Raw genomic sequence first — 23,092 nt, 5'->3', positions numbered from 1 at the left:
TGAGTTTAGTGTTCTTTATATTGAGTAATGACCTCATTTGACAAGCTTTGCGTGTGTTCACTGATAGCTAGTGATTGGCTCCTGCCAAAGAAAGAGCTCCCGTTCCCTCAGTGACTTGCAGTAATGACATCATTAGTAGTAGTTCTGAAGTAAAAAAAGATATCCCTAAGTTATAGGTATAGGTATAGATATCCCATTGGCTAGAATGAGAAAGGTCGACATTTGTGATGTTCTCCCTTCCGGAGAAGGCCGCTGGAGAATCAGTGTGTTAAATAAATCTAAGATGGTGAATTTGAAATGAACAGCCTCCAGGTGAGTCTTTCTTCGAGATAAATGATTCTGGGCCTTCCAGGATGACTGTCTTTGTGTCCCCCATCGAATGAATGATGAAATGCACATCAATGTGTTTACTCTTGTTTATTATTTTTTTTGCTCTGCATCACACTGAGAGCTGTTTCTAATATTTCGTCTCTGTATCTTGAAGCCAAATATCAGCTCGGTTCTCAATCAAAGAGATGTAGCACATGTCACGCCCTGAATGCGTTACAAATGAATGAAGCTGCTGCCAAGGCGCGGATGTGGAGTATTTACGAGTGTTGGCTGCGAGCGACGTGGCGCCGAGATGCTCGAGCGGGTAATTGAGGAGCACCTGTGTCTGATTAAACTTCCTCTTTTGGCGCGTGATGAAGCGGCCGCCGGCGGAGCAACCAATCACGCCGCGCCACACCTTAGTAACCTCAAGCTACAGCAAAACACGGCCCTTAAATTCGATGTCATGTTTGCGCTGTTGCAGAGCAACCAAACTTGTGATGCTGAGGCGGAATGACCTCTCAAGTGGAAGAGACTTTGCGTACTAAACGCATCATTACACACGTACTCAGCTCTATTTTGTCAGTGTGTGTGGACGACGTTATTTTCAACTTTTCTTAATGTCATTAATATTCTAGTTATGTAAATATTATACATATGGTTATATTTAAGCTCATTTTGACTTACTGAATATGGTTCCTTGGAGGATGCTGTGTGGTATGCATTGTGGTGGTGTCGATATCATGCCAAGGTTGGCTGTTACGGTTGTCATGCGCACATTGTGGTGGGTTATATTCATGCATATTGGCCTTGCTGCGTTTACATTTCCGTGCAAAAATGCAAAGACGTCTGCTGCATTGCAATGCAGTGGTTGTCATGCAGGAAGTGAAGCCAGTGTTTGTACCTGGATGAAGACCTCAACAGAGGCTGACAGGGGCGAGACCCCTCTGTCTGTAGCATAGACTGTCAGCCAATAGGAGTCTTTGCTCTCACAGTCCAGGATGCCTGCAGTGTAAATCACCCCTGTAGAAGCACACACACTGTATATTAATAATAGGGAGAGCATACAACCATCAGGTGTGCGTGCGTGTGTGTGTGTGTGTGTGTGTGTGTGTGTGGTTGTGATTCATCCCCTAAACACTTTCACAGGGAAACACTTTGAGTGTAATTTCCCTGAGGCCCACACAACAAATCCCGACACTACTTGTGGCTGCAGTGACATTCACGGCCATTAGTGGCACCGTCGTGGTCACCTTCAGCCAATCACAGCTGGGGGAGCGCACTGGCCCTCACTGACACTTGGTGCCAACACTGATAAAGTCACGCACACACACACACACACACACACACACACACGCATACACACATGGCCTCAAGGAAGATGATGACAGCTTTGGTGACCTCTTAATGGACACACTCCATTCCAGACTTTGCCTCGATTTGGCCCATTTGATTGGCAGCCCGCACACATCCTTTCATGGGATCCACACTCAGAAAGACCTCCTCCAAGGTTGTTACAGCCTGATTTCATTGCCGTCTGTTTGTTTGTTGGCAGTATTGCACACAACGCAACTTAGCTGGTTTCCAAAAATCTTTGCAGAGGGGTGAAGGTAGGGGCGATGAAAAGGCATTAAATTTTAGTGCAGATCTGTATGATGATCCATTAACTTTAAAGGATGAGGCATTTTTCGGCATTTCCCCCTCATTTCTCTGTGAATAATGCATGAGTCTTAATGGTGAAATGTATTTTAATGCGGGCTGAGGGTATCTTTCAAGGCGTACATTTTGGTGTTCATCCAAATTAGGATTGTTTGGTCTTAGCAGAGGTCTGCACTCCACTGAGTGCCATTCTAAGTAATTAATGAACCAATCACAGCCCTTAGTTGCCCTTGAATGTTAATGCTGGACATTTCTAAGTGCCATCTTTTTAGTTTTTTACCTCTTAAGTATACTTTAAGGGCTTTTTAATTAGGCGGAAAAGGAATCTTCCCATCAATGACACAAACACATTAAGTGTGTATAACAAAATACAATTGTGTGGAAATCTACATTACATTTTACAGTCTTTTCACTGATGGATGATTTGACATTGATGGTCCACCATTAAACAAAACATTGGAAGCCATATGAATGCTCTCTATAGGAAAAATGTTACAAACATAGGGCCATGAATGAATGTAAATGTAAATATAACCTAATTTTGACAGTCATTTCTGCAAAAAAATTGGCAGTATTAAATACAAAACAAAGAATAAAGTTGAATTGTGAAAATTAGGTTTGGATTGATTATTTATAACATTTTCAAATTTGAACAACAACACAATTACAGCAAAAATGGAAAAACAAGCAGTGAAGAAAAAGTTGTCTATCATCCTTAGGCTGCTGCTGATAAACAGAAGATTTATGGATGGATGGATGGATGGCCAGATGATTTTATGTGGCCTGCAAAAGTCTGCCATAGTCAATGTCAACAATGCACTTCACCTTTTTCCTCCTGTATTATAGGAGGATATCCAGTTTTATATCCTCCTTTCATTTTGACAGAAATGATCATGCAACAAATACTCCCAGCAATTTTTGTTATCAAAATAAATACTTGAATGTCTGCTTGACATCTTGACATTCTCACTTCACTTCTCACTTCAAAGCAAATTATGCATCAATTTGTTAAGAAAAATACAATAATCAAGTGTATAGTTTAATAATACCACAAAGTAATATTCATATTTTGACAGTAACAAGTGATCGTTCTAATGGCAGCCATAACTGTGATGGGGCCATCATTGAAAACGAGTTTGACACCCCCGTTAAAGTTATTTTAATATGCAAATTGTTTGGAAAATAACTTGCAATTTTGCTTGCTATGTCACGTTTCTGATACCCATCTCAGGGGACTGATCCATATGTATCTCCAACTCACAAACACATCTCTCATTCTCACCACACTACCGCAAGATGCATTCGATGACACTCCGACCTCTGAACATCACAACAAGATCTTTTTTATGCGTGTGTGTGTGGTCTAAATTAGACAAAAATAATGATGACAACAAAAATAGCTAATAAAAGTTGAATTTAAGTGCTGATATCTAGCCATTTCCATGTTTTTCTTGATAATACAAAATAAAAATCCCTTACGTTTTTACATGAATAGCTACGGCAATGTACTGCCAAAAAATGTGTCCAAATAAATGAACCTTTAGTTGTAGCAGACCATGAACAAGAAACTGAAGAAACAAGGGTGGTCTAGTCATTTCAGAAAAAAAATGTCATGTTCGTCACACTTGTTTCAAACACAAATGTTTCAAATCATCACACAAATTTAAATATTAGTCAATGACAACACCACTGAACATAAAAATGCAGTTTTAATTATATTATTATTTTTATTATAAAGGGAGATAAAATCCATACCTGCATGGCCCTGTGTGAAAAAGTGATTGCCCCGCTGTTAAAATATAACTGAACTGTGGTTTATCATACCTGAGTTCAAGTGGAAAAGGTCATAAGGCCATTACCACAGCATTGGGACTCCAGCAAACCACAGTGAGAGCCATTATCCACAAATGAGGAAAACATGCAACAATGGTGAACCTTCCCAGGAGTGACTGGCCAACCAAAATGACCCCAAGAGTCGCTCGACAACTCATTCAAGAGGTCACAAAAGACCCCACAACAACATCCAACTGCAGGTCTCTCTCAACTGCATGACTCCACCATAAGAAAGACACTGGGCAAAAACGGCCGGCATGGCAGAGTTCCAAGACCAAAACCACTGCTGAACAAAAAGAACATTTTGGAACTTTTGGAAGGTGTGTGTCTCATTACATCTGACATATAAGTAACACCGCATTTCAGACTTCAGAAGAAAATCATACCAAGAGTAAAATATGGTGGAGGTAGTGTGATGGTCTGGGGTTGTTTTGCTGCTTTAGAACCTGGAAGACTTGCTGAGATAAATGGAACCATGAATACTGCTGGCTACCAAAAAATCCTGTTGGTGACCTGTTGGTGACCTGTTGGTGACCTGTTGGCTTTCGGGGGCAATTACTTTTCCACACACGGCCATTTCTCCTTTAATAATAAACCTTTTTTAAAACAGCATTATGACTTTGTGTTGTCATGAATTAATATTGACATTATTTTTGTTATTTGTTTCATGATCTGGAGCATTTAAGAGTGACCAAAATTTGTAAATGGTGATTAATCATGATTAATTAATTTAAAACTGTGATTAATCTGATTGAAATGTTGAGTCAATTGACAGAGCGGCTTTAAATTGAATTATGTGACTGAGTGGGTCATTTCATAATTAATTGCATAAATGAATTAATCACTCGGGAGTTGAAGCTTAGTGGAACAGTTTGGGGAAGGCCCAAGGCAAAGTCGGGCTTGTTTAGAGGATTTTGGTGTGGACGCTGGTGGTGGACTTGCCAACATCCTGTATAGAAAACCGTCCCGGAAGAGTGGAAGATGTTGAATCTGCAAAGTTGTCCTCGCATTTCCGTTCCCGGTGCTGTCCCAATACTTTTGCTTGTGCCATGTGGTGTTTTGCAGTGCTTAATGTGATCACTGGAGAGCATGTGTTTACACAGTGTGATGACAAAGGGAGGGCATGTCGGCGATGTTTGGAGTGTTTTGAGTGGCCGTCCTTGACTTTGTCCCTTTCAGAGAGCGTCTCTGTCAGAGAGCGAGACGGAGCGAGGCGGGACGACACAGACGGCGTGTTCAAAAGCTCTTTGAACTGAAGGACCAGCAGGCGCTACCCTGCGTATTTCATATAAATGTGACTTGACAGCCTCCATTTTCACCATAAATAACACACTTGAGAGGGAGAGAGTGGGGCGCAAACAAACATGAGGCGTCATCATGCATCCTTTTTTTCATCTCAGAGCCCACCCATCCATCATACATCACTTTTCTGTCTTGGTGCTCTCACCATGTCCAGCAGAGAACGGTCTGTGACCAATCCCGGATGGCACACATTAGCCTGTATGCCTTTGCTTTCTCACAAGATGACAAGAATACCAATTTGTGTTGTGTTGAGGATGTGGCGCGTGGCCTCGTGCCTCACGTACACGTGCAAGTACGCAAAACGATAAGGCCGGCCTTTCAGGGAAACGCTGCAAATTGCCAATATGTGAGGAGAAGCACAGTGTTTGCACTCTATCAATAAGTCCACGATAAACACAATGTAACAAAAACACAGACCAGAGCGGGAATGAGCTCCAGCTCCAGCTCCATCTTGGATTTCTTCTATTTGCACGGGTCCTGGTCTTGAGTGGTTCACGAGCAGGCCTCACAGACCCGAGTTCGATTCCACCCTTGGTTATCTCTATGTGGAGTTTGCATGTTCCCGGGTTTTCTCTAGTGAATGGTAGTTTGTCTATATGTGCCCTGTGATTGGCTGGCGACCAGTCCAGAGTGTACCCCGCCTCTCGCCCAAAGACAGCTGGGATAGGCTCCAGCACCCCCGCGACCCTCGTGAGGAAAAGCGGTAGAAAATGAATGAATGAATGAATTGGCCACTCCAAATTGTCCATAGGTATGAATGTGAGTGTGAATGGTTGTTTGTCTATATGTGCCCTGTGATTGGCTGGCCACCAGTCCAGGGTGTACCCCGCCTCTCGCCCAAAGACAGCTGGGATAGGCTCCAGCACCCCCCTCGACCCTCGTGAGGAAAAAGCGGTAGAAAATGAATGAATGAAGGGATTATTTTTCAAAACACATTCTGCCTCGGGGCTGCATGGCGGACGAGTGGTTAGCGGGCATGCCTCACAGCTAGGAGACCCGAGTTCGATTCCACCCTTGGTCATCTCTATGTGGAGTTTGCATGTTCTCTCCGGGTTTTCTCCGGGTACTCCGGTTTCCTCCCACATTCCAAAAACATGCTAGGTTAATTGGCCACTCCAAATTGTCCATTGCTATGAATGTGAGTGTGAATGGTTGTGCGCCTCTCGCCCCAAGACAGCTGGGATAGGCTCCAGCACCCGCCGCAACCCTTTCGGTAGAAAATGAATGAATGAATAAACATTCTGCTTCTTTATCCAGAGATTTGAACTGAGTGCACAAACACCAGGTTGCTGCTTCAAGATTCTGTTAAAATAACATTAAAAAGTGCATTTTTTCAGCTTTAGTTTGTGTCTTGTTGGTGTCAACTTTGCCCCCTCCCTCTGGCTTCATCTTCTCTTGTGAATTTAATGTTGTTAGGTGCGGTGCCAGGACACTGTAAATAAAAGCTGGCTGTTATGATAGGACCATCATAAATACCGCTAAATGCCACCCGCAGTCCAGGACCACTTATATATATATTTTATTTTTTACTGTTCATGATGCATTTTTTCCCTGCTGCAACTCATACCCCTCCACTTATAGTCTGGAAAATACAGTAATTGGATTTGTATAATTTCTTAATGGAAAAATTGATTAGGTTAGAGGAGCGGTTGTCAACGTTGACAAGTGCCGACCCAAACTGTGCATGTTTTTTAACTCTGAATTTTTAAACCCTACAGTAAATTTAAAGGGACCTTTTTGCTTTTGTGGCTGGCTGCCTGAGTGAAGAACACAGACAAGAACGCAAGGTGCATTCAGGGACATCAGATCATTACCATCCATTCATCCATTTTCTATGCAGCGTAGCCTCACTCAAGGATATACTCTATGCTGGAGCCTATCCCAGCCTGTCTTCGGGCGAGAGGTGGGGTACACCCTGGACTGGTGGCCAACCAATCACAGGGCACATATAGACAAACAACCATTCACACTCACATTCATACCTATGGACAATTTGGAGTGGCCAATTAACCTAGCATGTTTTTGGAATGTGGGAAGAAACCGGAGTACCTGGAAAAAACCCACGCACCGGGACAACATGCAAACTCGATTCAAACCCAGGTCTTCTCGATCTCCTGACTGTGTGGCCTACATGCTAACCACTTGTTCACCGTGCGGAATTGGATCATCACATTTTATTCATCTATTTTTGCCAAGCAAGGACCCGGTGGGACCACCCACCAGTTGTCATCACTGGGTTAGAGCATGGGGGTCCAAAGTGCATCCTGGGGGCCATTTCTGCCCCGGAGTACATTCAACAAGAAAACGAAAAAAAAAACACAGCAAAAACTGAAAAATCATCAGTAATTTTACAAGAATGAAAGCAAAATATGATGACAAAAAATTGTGATCTAAGAGAAAAAGTGGGAATTTTATATAGATAATAATGTATCTATGTAATATTATGAGCAAAAAAATAATTTAGGTGACCAGGGTTCAATTCCACCCTCGGCCATCTCTGTGTGGAGTTGGCATGTTTTCTCCGGGTACTCCGGTTTCCTCCCACATTCCAAAAACATGCTAGGTTAATTGGCCACTCAAAATTGTCCATAGGTATGAATGTGAGTGTGAATGGTTGTTTGTCTATATGTGCCCTGTGATTGGCTGGCCACCAGTCCAGGGTGAACCCCGCCTCTCGCCCGAAGACAGCTGGGATAGGCTCCAGCACCCCCTGCAACCCTCGTGAGGATAAGTGGTAGAAAATGAATGAATAATTTTGGTAGCATAAAGTTGAAATATTAAAGAAAAATGATGGAAATAAACAAAATAAAGTTGTAATTTTTGGAAAACTAGGTTGGGTTGAGTTATAATATTATGGGAATAAAGTGAAAATTTTGCAAATTATTTAAGAAGAAAGTTGAAAAAAGAGACAAAGAGGCAAAAGTCCATACCAATAATAGACTTTGTCACCGATATCACTAAGCTACGTCAGGAGTCTGACCTTCCAGAAAGGATGAATGATGCTAGCTGAGGTTCCACTGTACTTTTAAAGAGACAGGACTCATTTGTGATTTTTCATGGATCCTTGTGTCATCTCTCTATTGTGAACCGAGTGTCAGGTGACCCTAACGAGTAGTCCTTGAGTGATGTTTCTATATGAGTGATGATGTATTGCAAAATGTATTGCTGCGTTCTTCATCCGTAGCTGACAATCCAAGGCGGTGTGTTCTCATAAGATAACGTTCAACACTACCATACTATAACGTGTCAAACAACTTAGTCGTAAAAAAAATATAGCTATCTTATTTCCACACTCCCAACTTTTGCTCATCTTTCTTCACTTTCTGCTCCAACAAGCTTGGACCTCCTTACCCCCACCCCTGCAACATCCTGCACCTCACCTCCAGCTGCGATGATGCGCCCCGCTGAGTTGGTAATGTTAAGGTCCATAACGGACGTGCGTTGCATCGTTACACATTACTGCAGGGAGAGGATAGAAACACACGGTACAGGCTGCACACGTCTTCAAATACTTTCCCTTGCTCCAATCTCATCACTTGTATGTCCGATGCTGCCTTTTGCTCATACCAGTGCACGCGTTTCATCGACCCTGTCAGTACCAAACATGGAGCATGCCCAGGAAATACAGTCCAATTTGCTCTTTGCTCTTTGCTCTTTGGAAAAACTACATTTTTACATTTTCTTTCTCCGATTCATTCATTCATTCATTCATTTTCTACCGCTTTTTCCTCACGAGGGTCGCGGGGGAGCTGGAGCCTATCCCAGCTGTCTTCGGGCGTAAGGCGGGGTACACCCTGGACTGGTGGCCAGCCAATCACAGGGCACATATAGACTTTCTCCGATTCATTACTTTCAATTAAACGTGGCTTGAAGATTATTATCCTCATTTGTCGCAAGGGAAATGTTAGAAAGCCCATATTTCACATTGCATTGTATGTTCAGCGTGGTACGGCGGTCGGGTGGTTAGCGTGCAGACCTCACAGCTAGGAGACCAGGGTTCAATTCCACCCTCTATATAAAATTCCCACTTTTTCTCTTAGATCACAATTTTTTGTCATCATATTTTGCTTTCATTCTTGTAAAATTACTGATGATTTTTCAGTTTTTGCTGTGTTTTTTTTTTTTCGTTTTCTTGTTGAATGTACTCCGGGGCAGAAATGGCCCCCGGGATGCGCTTTGGACACCCATGCTCTAACCCAGTGATGACAACTGGTGGGTGGTCCCACCGGGTCCTTGCTTGGCAAAAATAGATGAATAAAATGTGATGATCCAATTCCGCACAGTGAACAAGTGGTTAGCATGTAGGCCACACAGTCAGGAGATCGAGAAGACCTGGGTTTGAATCGAGTTTGCATGTTGTCCCGGTGCGTGGGTTTTTTCCAGGTACTCCGGTTTCTTCCCACATTCCAAAAACATGCTAGGTTAATTGGCCACTCCAAATTGTCCATAGGTATGAATGTGAGTGTGAATGGTTGTTTGTCTATATGTGCCCTGTGATTGGCTGGCCACCAGTCCAGGGTGTACCCCGCCTCTCGCTCGAAGACAGCTGGGATAGGCTCCAGCACCCCCTGCGACCCTCGTGAGGAAAAAGCGGCAGACAATGAATGAATGTATGTTCATCTTTGAGTGTCGTTTGTCCTATGGTGTTCAGCGGTCAGTAAACGCACCACAGTGTGGGACGTTTTTTTTTGGTTGAACAATTCATAGATACATACATCATATCACCAGGTTGATGCTGTGCGTGAATGCATAAAGGTGAGTTTTTGGCTTTATTGTGGGAGCTGTGGAGTAGTTTGGGCACCCTTTTCACAAACTTAGGCTCCCTTGTTCATCGGTGCTAATATCAGTATATCAGTATTTAAGCTAACTATGACTAACGGTTATTCTTGTGAGTGTCATGTTTGCTTGGTTTCTTTGTTGAATTTCTGTGTGTAGCGTGCCTTTAGCTAATCATTATACTTATGTAATATGAGTTACATTGCGTTACTTATCACTTATTGTGTATTTGTCTTTGTATGTATGTCTCATCAGTACCACATCATAACCTAAATAAAGTCACCAAAAGAGGACAAACTTCCGTGTTCTTTGATTTGAACACACCCCCTATACCTTTGACCGCTCCAAACCAGTGCATCCTGGGAGATGATCTCAGAACCCGAGAAGCCGCTCCGCTACAGGAAATTTATCCAAAAATAGATCGTTCAATTTTTTTAAATTTAGATTCTTCGATGGGTGGGTTCGATGCCCACTTTGCCAACCGGAAGCTCCGGAGCTCCAGCAAAATAGACAATGATATCATACAAAGGACGGTGCACCATCAATACCATTCATGTTCACACATTCATGGTGTAGAAGGAACGCCTGTCTTTGATAGGTCGGACTTCCTGGAAGTGATCAGAATCCGGAAATCAGACAATAAATGACATCCGTGTCATGTCAGCGGTAGCCAGGCTTTCAGGATGCTAGTTGTCGGGGAAGTTGTGAATAAATAAAGGACAGGAGCTACGGCTACGGCTAGGCAACTTTATTTCTGGCACAGTCCGTCACAGTTAGCAACAATCAAGAGACCTTCTCAACTAACACAACACGCGTCCGGCCTTCAAAATAAGAGCACTTTGGGCTGAATCCTGTTGAGTTGTGCTAACAAAATAGCATACATCAACATGTAGGCAGCAAACAAAGTATACTATCATTAAACAATCCATGAAAAAGTCCAAACATTTCATCCAAATAGAACTCTGGTTAGCATCCTCATTTAAACAATGCTAACTTTTATGACCCTGCATCGGAATCGAGAATCGTTAGGAACCAGAATCGAAACGAGGAATCGGAATGAGAACCCGTTTCATCATTATGAATGGAATTTATTTATTCATTCATTCATTTTCAACCGCTTATCCTCACAAGGGTCGTGGAGGTGCTGGAGCCTATCCCAGCTGTTTTCGGGCGAGCGACGGGGTACGCCCTGGACTGGTGGCCAGCCAATCACAGGGCACATATAGACAAACAACCATTCACACTCACATTCATACCTATGGACAATTTGGAGTCGCTAATTAACCTAGCATGGTCTTCTAAATACAGTTTTTAACATTATTAGAGCCCTCTGGACACTAAATAACGCCCCTATAGTCACCTTTACATTTGTATTACTCAATATAGTATAGTGCCCTTGTGTGTTGCTGTAAATTTTTTTTCCTCTGGCAGGAAGTGGCAGGAAATGACTTCCAATTCAATTTTGACCTTAAAATGGGTTACAGTTACAGTAGCCCATGTTGGGCCCATTATTGGGAGCTTATTCAAACCTTCACTAAAGCAATAAAACCAATAAAATGTCTTGTGTTACAGTAACATTACTGACTCCTCGTGACCAGTGTAGAATACTACATATCATCACGTTTGTGATTGTGTCTTCTGATGACCTTATATTTGATTTTTGATTCATTTAGCAATCTTAATGCTTGAAAATGCTTAATTTAGGTAAAAAATATTGCTTAAATATGTCATGTTCTCTGCATTGTCTCTCTGCTGCCGCCTTCTGCCTTTTCCAAGCATCGTCGCCAGATTGTTCCTCGTGCCTTCCTTATGCTACACGCCTCGGCAACGTCCATTTTGTGTCCCTGCTTTCTGGCTTTTAGCGTTTCTTGTAAGTCCCAGCCCGTTAGACCTTTTTCTGCTGTGTTTTCTGTTATTACTCGTTTGTTCTGCCTGCTTGACCTTTTGCCAGCTCTGTTTTTTCTTGTACTTTGTCTCCTGCTTTTTGTCTGTTGTGTTTTTTTTGTGTTATTACTTTGAACTCTGTGTAGCCTAGTTTTCGTTGTAGTTTTTGCTCTGGTTTGTACTTTTCCCTGAAGTGGACCCCTTGTGTTTCATAAATATTTTTTGCTACTGGATGTGACTCTGCGTTTTGGGTTCCAGACAAAATATGCATAATTGAGGCTTCCACTTGACTATTAATAGGCTCTATTCCATCACAAAACAGCATGATTTAATATATTTTTGAAAAACCATGACAGAGTGAAGCTGTAAAATTCTAAATGTGAAATGGCGAAGGATTACTATACAGTCAACCTCTCTTACATCCTACTTTGTACGATTCAGTTTTCAACCAAATCGCAGTTTTTTTTTTTGTTTTTGTGTGGCCAAATTCAAATTCTAGTACGAACATAAGTCTTGTCATCTAGTTCGTTTCATGGAATGGAGCCTCTTGGAGTTGGGAATGGAGCTTCCCAACTACGATTCGGGAGCCTCCGTTTTTTTCTTGTTGAGTGACCATCATCCACCCCCTTCATCCCAAACATGTTGTGTAATCCATCCATCGGTTTGTGCTTTTTTTATTGAAGGAATTTGATTAAGGCGGCACGGCGGTCTGGTGGTTAGTGCGCAGACCTCACAGCTAGGAGACCAGGGTTCGGTCCCCGCCCTCGGCCATCTCTGTGTGGAGTTTGCATGTTCTCCCCGTGCATGCGTGGGTTTTCTCCGGGTACTCCGGTTTCCTCCCACATTCCAAAAACACGCTAGGTTAATTGGCCACTCCAAATTGTCCATAGGTATGAATGTGAGTGTGAATGGTTGTTTGTCTATATGTGCCCTGTGATTGGCTGGCCACCAGTCCAGGGTGTACCCCGCCTCTCGCCCGAAGACAGCTGGGATAGGCTCCAGCACCCCCCCGCGACCCTCGTGAGGAAAAAGCGGTAGAAAATGAATGAATGAATGAATGAATTTGATTAAAAGGCAAAAAGAGGATATATTTATGATTATTTTCCATTGTTTTCTCTGTAAAGTGTAATTTTTGTTAATATTTTTAGGAGTCTGGATTGGGTTCATTTGATTTACACTTACTATGGGGAAAGTTGCTTTGTTTTGGGGTTTTTTTTGGTTTTGTCAAAATAGACAAAAAGTGATGCATAGTCTTTTGTCGGCAGAATTGAAAGCCAGTTCATCCACGTCCACTTTGTGTTATTTTGGAGAAACACGGCAACTGTCATTCATATCATTCATATGATTCATATTTCAGTATGTGGCCCTTGTTGTGAAAGTTTTCTCCCTGGTCCAGTATACTGTACATACAGAACACAGCGATGCACAGCATGCACTGTCTGTGTGTCAATGCATGACTCTTTGCAATCAATACTAATTAGCCTAGTTAAAGGTCAGTGGGGGCCTCCCGTGCAAGAGGTGACGTTGCTGGTATACACTTTATTTATATTTTTATATCAGTAGTCTCCTGCCGATCATTGCTATAAAACATTGCAAAACAGCGAAAACAATGTATTGTTTATTTGTTGTCTTACGTTTGACGGCACATTTGATAGCTATGGTCTGATGCCAGGGTAGCAAATTCTCCCCTGGAGTATGGTAAAGTTCTCCTTGACCTTGCTGGAGTGTCAGAACGAGTCACGCTTGCTCGATCCTCACTTTTTAGTGTGACCATCAGTCAGGCTCTGGCATTGTTACATCACCGAATCAATATCTTTGCTTAGTTTAGTATCATTGTGTTTGTATCATATTGTATTATTGCACACTGAACAAACAACATTTTTGATATAACCGAGTCACACAATGCAGGCGTATTATTATTGTGCCTTTTCACATCATCCCAACCTGCAATACAAGCATGTTGTTCTGGCAATCAAGTCTGGTCACATTACAACAAATGTTTTGACTCACGGGCTGCATTGCTTTAACAACATTTATGGGGGACCAGACTATATATATTACACGTAACGTCCACCTGGAAGTATTGTATCTGTAAAAGTGTGTGTTGTGTCCATTTTTTTCAGGAGCACAGCAGACCACATCAAATAACCAAATTGATAAAACAGCTACTTTCATTCATTCATTTTCTACCGCTTTTTCCTCACAAGGAAACAACCATTCACACTCACATTCATACCTATGGACAATTTGGAGTGGCCAATTAACCTAGCATGTTTTTGGAATGTGGGAGGAAACCGGAGTACCCGGAGAAAACCCACGCATGCACGGGGAGAACATGCAAACTCCACACAGAGATGGCCGAGGGTGGGATTGAACTCCTTGGTCTCCTTGGTCTACTAGCTGTGAGGTCTGCACGCTAACCACTCATCCCCCGTGCCACCAAAACAGCTACTTAAACCGTCAAAAGGTTGTCTCAAGCCATGATGCCACTTGAATGTTAAGATTAAATTAAATACTTTGGAAAGAACGGGCGGGCCGTATTCAAACACATGGTGGGCCGGATGTGACCCCCGGGCTGCAGTTTGCCCATCCCTGCATTACTGACACCGAGTGACCAGAGTAGAATGCTACATTTAATCAACATATTTAAATGCTTATTTTGATTTATGATCATTTATATTTGTATTCATTCATTTTCTACCGCTTTTTCCTCACGAGGGTCGCGGGGGTGCTGGAGCCTATCCCAGCTGTCTTCGGGCGAGAGGCGGGGTACACCCTGGACTGGTGGCCAGCCAATCATAGGGCACATATAGACAAACAACCATTCACACTCACATTCATACCTATGGACAATTTGGAGTGGCCGATGGCCGAGGGTGGAATTGAACCCTGGTCTCCTAGCTGTGAGGTCTGCGCGCTAACCACTCGACCGCCAATGTATTTTAGATCATTTTGTCATTTTTAAGCTTAAAAATGCAAAGTTGAAGCAGAATTATACATAAAACCGATATATTTTTTTATAGCTATAAATATCTATATTATAGCTATAATATGCAGCATTTGTTGATATTGTGTATTGTATGGAGTTAGCGTATGTTTCATAGCATCCATGCTTCAGTAATCCCACCATAGGAGGAGCAGAAATGAAGGAATATTTCCTGGTAATGAAGACAGACATTTCGCAGCAACGGCTGGCAGAAAATGAAATGAGACCTGATAGCATATTGCTAAGTTTCTACCATGCAAATATCAAATGTGCAGACATGCGTGGTATTTCCGATGGGAAGGTCTGGGATTTCATCTAATCCTCGCCTGCCAACTGGGGCTCCCGTACAGCAAAATGTCAAGATTTTATCCAAGTGGATGTCGTGCTCATATTGCATGAATGCTCTTTTTCATTTATCTTCACAGCATTGAGTGAGTCTGCAGGCCAGACACAGTCAGGTCACGGTCCCGTGGGTACAAAGATGATGGGCGTGCAGCGCATAAAGGCCTTGATCAATGTTGTTCTCACAGCACTGGATCAGTTGCACTGTGCACCCTTAGGCCCTGCCGATGCCGCTGCCATGTTGCCCTCATTAAAATAATGATCTCACAGCTGCACAAACCATCAGCTCGCAAACTCTCACTCAGCTCTATGTGGGAGACATGCCTCTTAATCTCTTCTAATTACTGGATGGAGAGTTGCCCCTGAATCGGAACGAGACATTTTGGACCATTGGATGCTTCCAAGTTGGTGGGAACACTTTGGGACCGGCAGGTTTCTGTTCCCAGTGCAAAGCGAGGTCCATGAGGGCAAGACCAGAATTGCAGAACATACTTTCAGTTGTCAAATGCACAGTTGAATAGAAGTGTTTCAGCCTGGATTTCAACATTTCCAAACTTGAGGATTGTCACACATCTTCGGGAAGACCGTTCCAGATTTTGGCGGCATAAAACTGAAACGCAGCCTCACTGTGTTAAGTCTCTGGGCACCCGGAGGAGACCGATCCCTGAGCTTCTCAGAGCCCGAGATGGTTTATATGGGTCTAACATGTCAGAGATGTACTTTGGCTTAAGGCCATGAAAAGACTTGTACACAAGCAAAGCCGTTTTAAAGTCTATTGTCTGAGCGACAGGAGGACAGTGCCTGAGTACTGGACTAATATGGTCATTTTTTCTTCTAGTCCGGACTCGAGCACCAGCATTTTGGATGCAGTACAGCTGTTTTGGCCATGTTTTCTTGGTGGTAAAAAGCTGCTGATGTTATTGATTAGAAGTGGCTGTGAAAAGAAAACTGCACTTTTTTTTGGAAATTTGCCCATCGGCCACAATCATTATGTGAGACATTTGTCTTTTCTGTGCGATCTAACAATATAACAAGAGAAAAAACAGCAGGCACCTTGAGCTATCTTTTTGACTGCATGTAATGGGATACAGCTAGAAAGACCGCGATTAAAACACCTCCAACAGCCTCCAACAGGATTTATGATTTTATAACAAAAACTCTACATTCATGATGACGTTCCTTCATTCATTCATTTTCTACCGCTTATCCTCACAAGGGTTGCGGGGGTGCTGGAGCCTATCCCAGCTATCTTTGGGCGAGAGGCGGCGTACACCCTGGACTGGTGGCCAGCCAATCACAGGGCACATATAGACAAACAACCATTCACACTCACATTCATACCTATGGACAATTTGGAGTCACCAATTAACCTAGCATGTTTTTGGAATGTGGGAGGAAACCGGAGTCCCCGGAAAAAACCCACGCATGCACGGGGAGAACATGCAGAGGGTGGAATCGAACTCAGGTCTCTTAGCTGTGAGGCCTGCGAGCTAACCACTTTTTGTCCACGCAACCTTCATGATGACATGTACCATATTTTCCCCACTATAAGGCCTTTTCATTTTCTCCTAAATCTACGATGCTCCTCATAATCCGGTGCGCCTTATAAGATCCAAAATCTTGGAACGCCGCTTGACTGACTGTTTCTCGCTGACACAGGGACGTAATACGTATGGGAGCAGTGATAAAGAGAACATTACTTAATACGTACAGTACATATGCTGGCAATGATAAAATAATAAAGAACATGACATGTTGTACTCTACATATGCTTAACGTCCACCCCGCCTCTGGGGCTCCAAAACAACATGGCACCCATCCATTGCTGTGAAAAACCAAGTGAAGCAACCACCATATGTGAATGGACTGTGGATGCTTAGCCCAATTGGGCTAAGGTATCTGCTTTAACTGTTGTCCTGTCCACCTTTGGCGAAAGACTGCATCATTGCTGAACAGCCACCTGACAACGAGACTCCCACAACGCTGGTTTTAGCGTGCAACATTACTCCTATTTGTGCTCTTAGGTATCTTTATATCAAGTTCATGTATGCTAACTTGTGCGGCTATCAAGTTAGCTCACCGGAATGCTATGCAGCTGTGGCTGTCGTGGAAACAAAGAATAACAGGACGACTATAGGGGTGTTATTTCATATCTACATGGCTCTAATAATGGTAAAAAAAAAAACATATAGAAAGACAAAACAGGTTTTCTATGCTCTGACTACAAAATATTAAATATAAATAATATATGTATTGTAATAATTAATATCCTACTTTGTGGAAATTCACTTCCCGCGGTAGTCTCTGGACCAATTAACTGCGAGGGATGATCGTATAAGGAATTCATTCAGGAGACACATTCAAAGGTGATGATATGTAGTATTCTACACTGGTCACTCGGTGAAATAATAACCACTGCAGGGAGTGAGGGCTGCACGGCGGAAAAGTGGTTAGTGTGCAGGCTTCACAGCTAGGAGACCCGAGTTCAATTACAACCTTGGGCATCTCTGGGCGGACTTTGCATGTTCTCCCCGTGCATGCGTGGGTTTTCTCCGGGTACTCCGGTTTCCTCCCACATTCCAAAAACATGCTAGGTTAATTGGCCACTCCAAATTGTCCATAGGTATGAATGTGAGTGTGAATGGTTGTTTGTCTATATGTGCGCTGTGATTGGCTGGCCACCAGTCCAGGGTGTACCCCGCCTCTTGCCCAAAAACAGCTGGGATAGGCTCCAGCACGCCCACGACACTCGTGAGGATAAGCGGTAGAAAATGAATGAATGAATGCAGGAAGTGTGAAAGAAGGCTCTAATAATATTAAATGGTTAGAAGGTGGTCACAGCTTTTATATGCTTTAACCATGAAAGTATTCCTCTTATAAATAAGGAATTCTAATTGCGGGAATTCACTTCGTCTGGAAGCAATTCTAGGCATAGTGTTCCAACAGAGGTGTTTTTAAACTTTAGTCCCGACCTGAACATACAAACAGCAGTGCTCAGTTCCAACGCCATCTTCTTAAACTCATACCCACGTTCCTCTATCGCGATTCACACCAGCAACGTAGTGCTTCCTCATTATCCTCCAATACCACTCACGGCCAAGTGCATTCAGGAATTTCATTGCATTCAGCATTTCAGCACAAGCAGGTCATTACACTAATATCATTTTGCTCATTTAATACATGAATATGCATGTAGCATTAACGAGCGAACATCATTGTAATCACCACAATATATATATTATATATATACCACTTGTGCAGAATGTATGCACTTAAACAGCAGGATGTACAGTATGTACATAAAGTACTGTGAAATTTGTTATTTTAATCATATTATTGAACTTGCATGTCACATAATTATGTAATTTTCTTTTTCAGGCTCTGGCACCTTTCCAAATAGATGAATGTGGCACCAGTGTCAGAGAATATAGAAAACATACCCAAACCTAATACAGACCGACTCCAACAACTTGACAAAGCATCGCAATACTTGTGTCCACACGTCCCCACTTACACAAACCAATAAATGATGCAGGGCTTCATGCAGTGCAGCTCTCTGCTGGTGAATTTCAAAGCACAGTTTGACTCATTAAAGTCACCAATTGCAAATAAATGGACATAGTCTGCACCAGGCACAGAACTTATTGGATTTTCACTTAGTGCTAATTGGGTTGAAAACTTGCCGCACCTGTGTCTTCGTCAATGGTGAAGGCGCCGAGTCCGCTGCCTCCTCTGATGGAGTACTTCAACGCGCCGTCCCTCCCTCTGTCGTCATCCTTAGCGTCCACCACAAGAACGCTCGTTCCTGCTCGAGAGTTCTCCTTCACTGAGCCTCTCATGGCAAAGTCAGAGAAGTACGGTGCGTACAAATTCTCATTGACATCCACCAGCTAGAAAGAGGCAAGCATTGAGGGAAGAAAGGCAAAAATATAATCAGTTATCGCAGAGAAACACTATGGCCTCTATTTTCATATATCAGGCACAGGCGCAGGCACAGGCGCAGGCACAGGCGCAGCGCACCCACGGCTCCATCCCTCCCACCGGCGCAAGTGACAAAAAGGGAGGAGAGAAGTTGTGAGGGGATTTAACACTGCCGAGTGTAATCTTAATCAATCAAATGAATGGCTCTAATTGTCATCTGTTCCTAACAGTCAGATTCAATACAGCAGCAGGCTAATCCAAGCATCATACTTGTGATCCACCTGCATTCCTGCTCTGCATTGCCAAATAGTGCTGTTTTGTCACAAAATTGTCACTGCGCCAAGCTGAAAATGTGGACACCCCCCTTGTCCCCTCGCTGCTACACCCATCTCGACGCAACCCAGTTTATTAAATTACCAAGTCGGCTGTGCACAGTGGTGCACTAGATGAAATTCTTACGAAATTCTTGCAAAATTCTTGCAAACTTCTTGCAAAATTCTTGCAAAATTCTTGGGAAATTCTTGCGTGTGGTGCACCACACTGCGCCACCCTGCGCCACCCTGCGCCACTTTGCATTGCGCCATGAAATCAGACCCCCATATCACATCATGGACATTGTGAATACGTACCTCCACCTCCACATGTGTCTGACTGCTGTGGGTGGGCTTTCCCCTGTCTTCGGCCAACAAGGTGAGGTTATAAAACTGTTGCTTCTCAAAGTCCAGCTCCTTCCTGATCCTCAACACTCCGCTCGTTGAGTCCATCTGCACTCAGTCCCACACAGAACAATAAAAGAGCATTAAGGACACGCAGAGCAGATAATTAACAAGACAAAAGATCACTGACCTCAAATGTGCCATTGAAGTCATTGGACAAGGAGTATTTGACTTGACCACCAGGGCCGACGTCTGGGTCCTTGGCCTGCACCCACATGATGACAGCCTCTGGCGGGAGGTCCTCTGGTACTCGAGTGCTGTAAGTACTCGGGATAAAGGATGGCGCACAATCATTGACGTCCTCCACTATTATGTTCAAAGTGGTCACAGATGACCTCCTGTTGCCTCTTTCAGCCTTGTCTCTGGCCTCGATCTTCAGCGTGAACGTAGGGAAGCTCTCCCTGTCCAAGTGGTTGGCCACAAAAACACTCCCCGTCTCGCTGTCAATGCCGAAATGAGGGACACTGGTCAGCAGAATGTAGGACAGCTGTGCATTTTGCCCCGCGTCCTTATCAAACGCAGTGATGGCGATAACCTGAGAACCCACAGGAGCGTTTTCAGCGACAAGAGCGGAGAAGGTGTCCTGGGTAAACTGTGGGTCGTTGTCATTGGCGTCCTCCACAATGACAGTCAGGAGCCTCCAGTTGGACATCTGAGGGACACCCTGATCGTAGATGGTGATGTTGAGGAAGTAGCGGTCGGTTCGCTCGCGGTCAAGCGGCTGCAAGACAGTCAGCAAGCCGTTGTCCATGTTGATGGTTAGACAGTTCTCTTTGTTGCCGTTTGATATGGAAAAGAGAATGCGGCCGTTGAAGCCCACGTCACTGTCACGCGCCCTCACCTGGAATACGCTAGCTCCAGGCGCAAGGTCCTCCCGGACTAGAATACTCGTCGGCAAGGCCTCAAACTGCGGAGCATGTTTGTTTGTAGAGAAAATGTCTGGACTTCTCTCCTCTTGTCTTGCTTGAGCCATAGCCGAGGCCTTTGACAGCATTTTCTCCGCCATCATCTGGGCCACCTGAGTGTCCTTACAGCTAAGCCCCCTGGGCGGCGATGAGCCCCTGACTACCGACACATTCACAAACATCGGTTCAGAGAACATCTCTCCATCTGTGGCGACTATTTTCAAGTTGAACATCCCGTTTTTTAAATTTGCAGTTGCTAACGATCTCTTCAGCGACAAAGCGCCAGACTCTGCGTTCAAGTTAAAGTAGTCCATCTCATTTCCTGAAACCATCTTATACTTCACCATTCCCAGTTCATCCATGTCCACAGCCGACAGCGTTACAATTGTCTGGCTGAGAGGGAAATCCCGACCTATCATTCCTCGGCACGAAACCCTTTCAAAGACAGGCGCGTTGTCATTTATATTTATCAAACGAATGGTTACGTTGACCTCAGTTTCTCGTCTGTAGGGTGAACCCCAGTCTGAGGCCCGCACCACAAACGTATAGATTTCTTCTGATGACTCAAAGTCCAGGTCTTGTGTGATCCTGACCTCCCCTGTGTCCTGGTCTATGGTGAAAGGTAGCCGCTGCCGGCTGCTGATTATGTGAGTGATGTAGCCATTCTCTCCTTTATCATCGTCCACAGCGGACACGACAAGAACAACAGCACCAACAGCTAAGCTTTCATTGACGGAAATGTCATAAAACGGCCGGCTGAACACTGGAGAGTTGTCATTAGCGTCCTCGATGGTGATTCGGACCTTTGCCCTCAGCTGGCTGACAGCATCCAGCACTTCCATCTCCATGAAAATCTGCGATATCCTTGTCAGATGCCTTGAGGTCATAATAACGCCGTTTAACGGATTTATATCAAAGTACATTAGTTCTGAGAGGCTTCTGAAGCTGTAATTGACGCTTGTGGGGGGAGGGGAGATTCTTACCACCTCTACAAAAGTCCCCGGGGGAGCAATTTCACTCAGCACAACTTCATAAACGTCTTTCTCAAAATTCCCTAATACGGGTTCTGGCTTTGAGACGAGCAACTGAACCACTTGTGTGTTAGAAGACTTCGGAGGAGATCCTCTGTCTTTAGCCTGGAAGGTTAGGTTGCAGCCGTAAGGGTATTTGCTCCAGTCCACCCGTTGTGACGCCCTCACCCAGTACTCATCCCCCAGAGGCGATCGTTCAATCACAAACTGTTCAAGTGGATCACCATCAATGATGGACACCGACTCTATGTACCCGCCTGCCCCCTCATCTTTATCCTTCACCGTCACTTTGGCAACAACCGGGTTCCTGTCAGTCCAGGACGGAATGACGGCAAGCGCCCTGAGAACAGGTGCAAACTTATTGAGCTGCATGACGGTAATGACAAGTCTGGCGGTGCTGCTGATGCCGTTGTTGCCGTAGAGCTTCATACCCCTGTCCACCACCTGCACCTCTAGCTCAAAGCGTTCTTGCTTATCCATCCGGAGCTGGCCTGTCAGTGTGATCACACCACTGGTCGGGTGCACGGCGAAGAGCTCCACTTTGTTCTTGAAGAAGTAGTAAAACTGCCCATTGGAGCCCAAGTCGGCATCAGTGGCCGTCACGCGGCCGATGCTGGCGCCCAGCTGGGCGCTCTCGGACACCAGAAAGGAGTAGGAGGTTGGGGAGAAGAGTGGTCGCAGGTCATTAGTGTCCAGGACTTTTATATAAACAGTAGCCAGCGCCTCCAGGCCTCCCTGGGCGGACGCCTTGACCGTCAGCGTGTAATTGTCTTGTACCTCCCGGTTCAACATGGCGCCGCTGTTTGTGCGAATGCGGAGGAAACAGAAATCTCCCATCGCAAAGTCCTCAGCCTGGAAGATTCCCTCGCTGTCACCGGATTCAATCGAAAACTGGACTTCAAAGGATCGGGACGGTGGCCCCAGAGCGATCCCCATTTTGACCTCACTGCTGGTGTAGGTTCTGGCTGCGGAGTTCTCATACATGGAGGCGTTGTAGGCAGGCTGAGTGAAGAGCAGCAGGCCCTGTCCAGCCCTTGCCTCGGACAATAACTGGCCATGGAGCAATGGGATGGGGTGGGTGAGGAGAAAGCAAACATGATGTAAAAGAAGAGGAAGAGGGCGCATAATTCCCCTCAGATGAGGCATCATGGCTCTCACATCACGCAGTCACCCTGTGAGAGGAAAGCATAACAAAGGGAAACAGAATCTCACTGACTGGCTGAGAATCTGCTTATTAAAAATTTGATAGAGAACAGCTAACAAAGACATTTCAGGGGCCCTGCCTGTTACTACAGGGATGTGACGGCATATTCAAGTCTGCACTGCTGCATGTTTCCATTCAAATGCAAGCAAACTGTCAGAACAACAAGCAACCGTTGTCTGATTTCTTTATTCACATGCACTGCAGTATGAAAAAGTTGTCCTTCA

The 23,092-nt window shown here is 44.2% G+C and overlaps 1 protein-coding gene across 8 annotated transcripts in view; it reads right to left on the bottom strand.

The window, feature by feature from the left end:
* LOC131137960 (protocadherin Fat 3) overlaps nucleotides 1-23,092 on the bottom strand; it is an 86,604-nt gene that overhangs the window by 62,973 nt on the left and 539 nt on the right. For 7 of the 8 annotated variants that reach the window (XR_009132008.1, XM_058086456.1, XM_058086455.1 and 4 more), the window contains exons 2-5: nucleotides 19,859-22,836; nucleotides 19,642-19,776; nucleotides 18,780-18,981; nucleotides 1,214-1,332 (exon numbers count right to left, since the gene is read on the bottom strand). Coding sequence is in view for 7 of the 8 variants with exons in the window: in XM_058086456.1 (XP_057942439.1) it covers nucleotides 1,214-1,332; nucleotides 18,780-18,981; nucleotides 19,642-19,776; nucleotides 19,859-22,813 (3,411 nt within the window). In the remaining variant the exon portion in view is untranslated. The remainder of the gene's footprint in view (nucleotides 1-1,213; nucleotides 1,333-18,779; nucleotides 18,982-19,641; nucleotides 19,777-19,858; nucleotides 22,837-23,092) is intronic. The other variant, XM_058086459.1, reaches the window with a different exon arrangement.

Source organism: Doryrhamphus excisus, chromosome 11 (assembly GCF_030265055.1).
Source record: "Doryrhamphus excisus isolate RoL2022-K1 chromosome 11, RoL_Dexc_1.0, whole genome shotgun sequence".
Classification (NCBI taxonomy): domain Eukaryota; kingdom Metazoa; phylum Chordata; class Actinopteri; order Syngnathiformes; family Syngnathidae; genus Doryrhamphus; species Doryrhamphus excisus.
The sequence above is the reverse complement of the archived record's forward strand: the minus strand, read 5'-3'. Positions and strand labels throughout refer to the sequence as shown.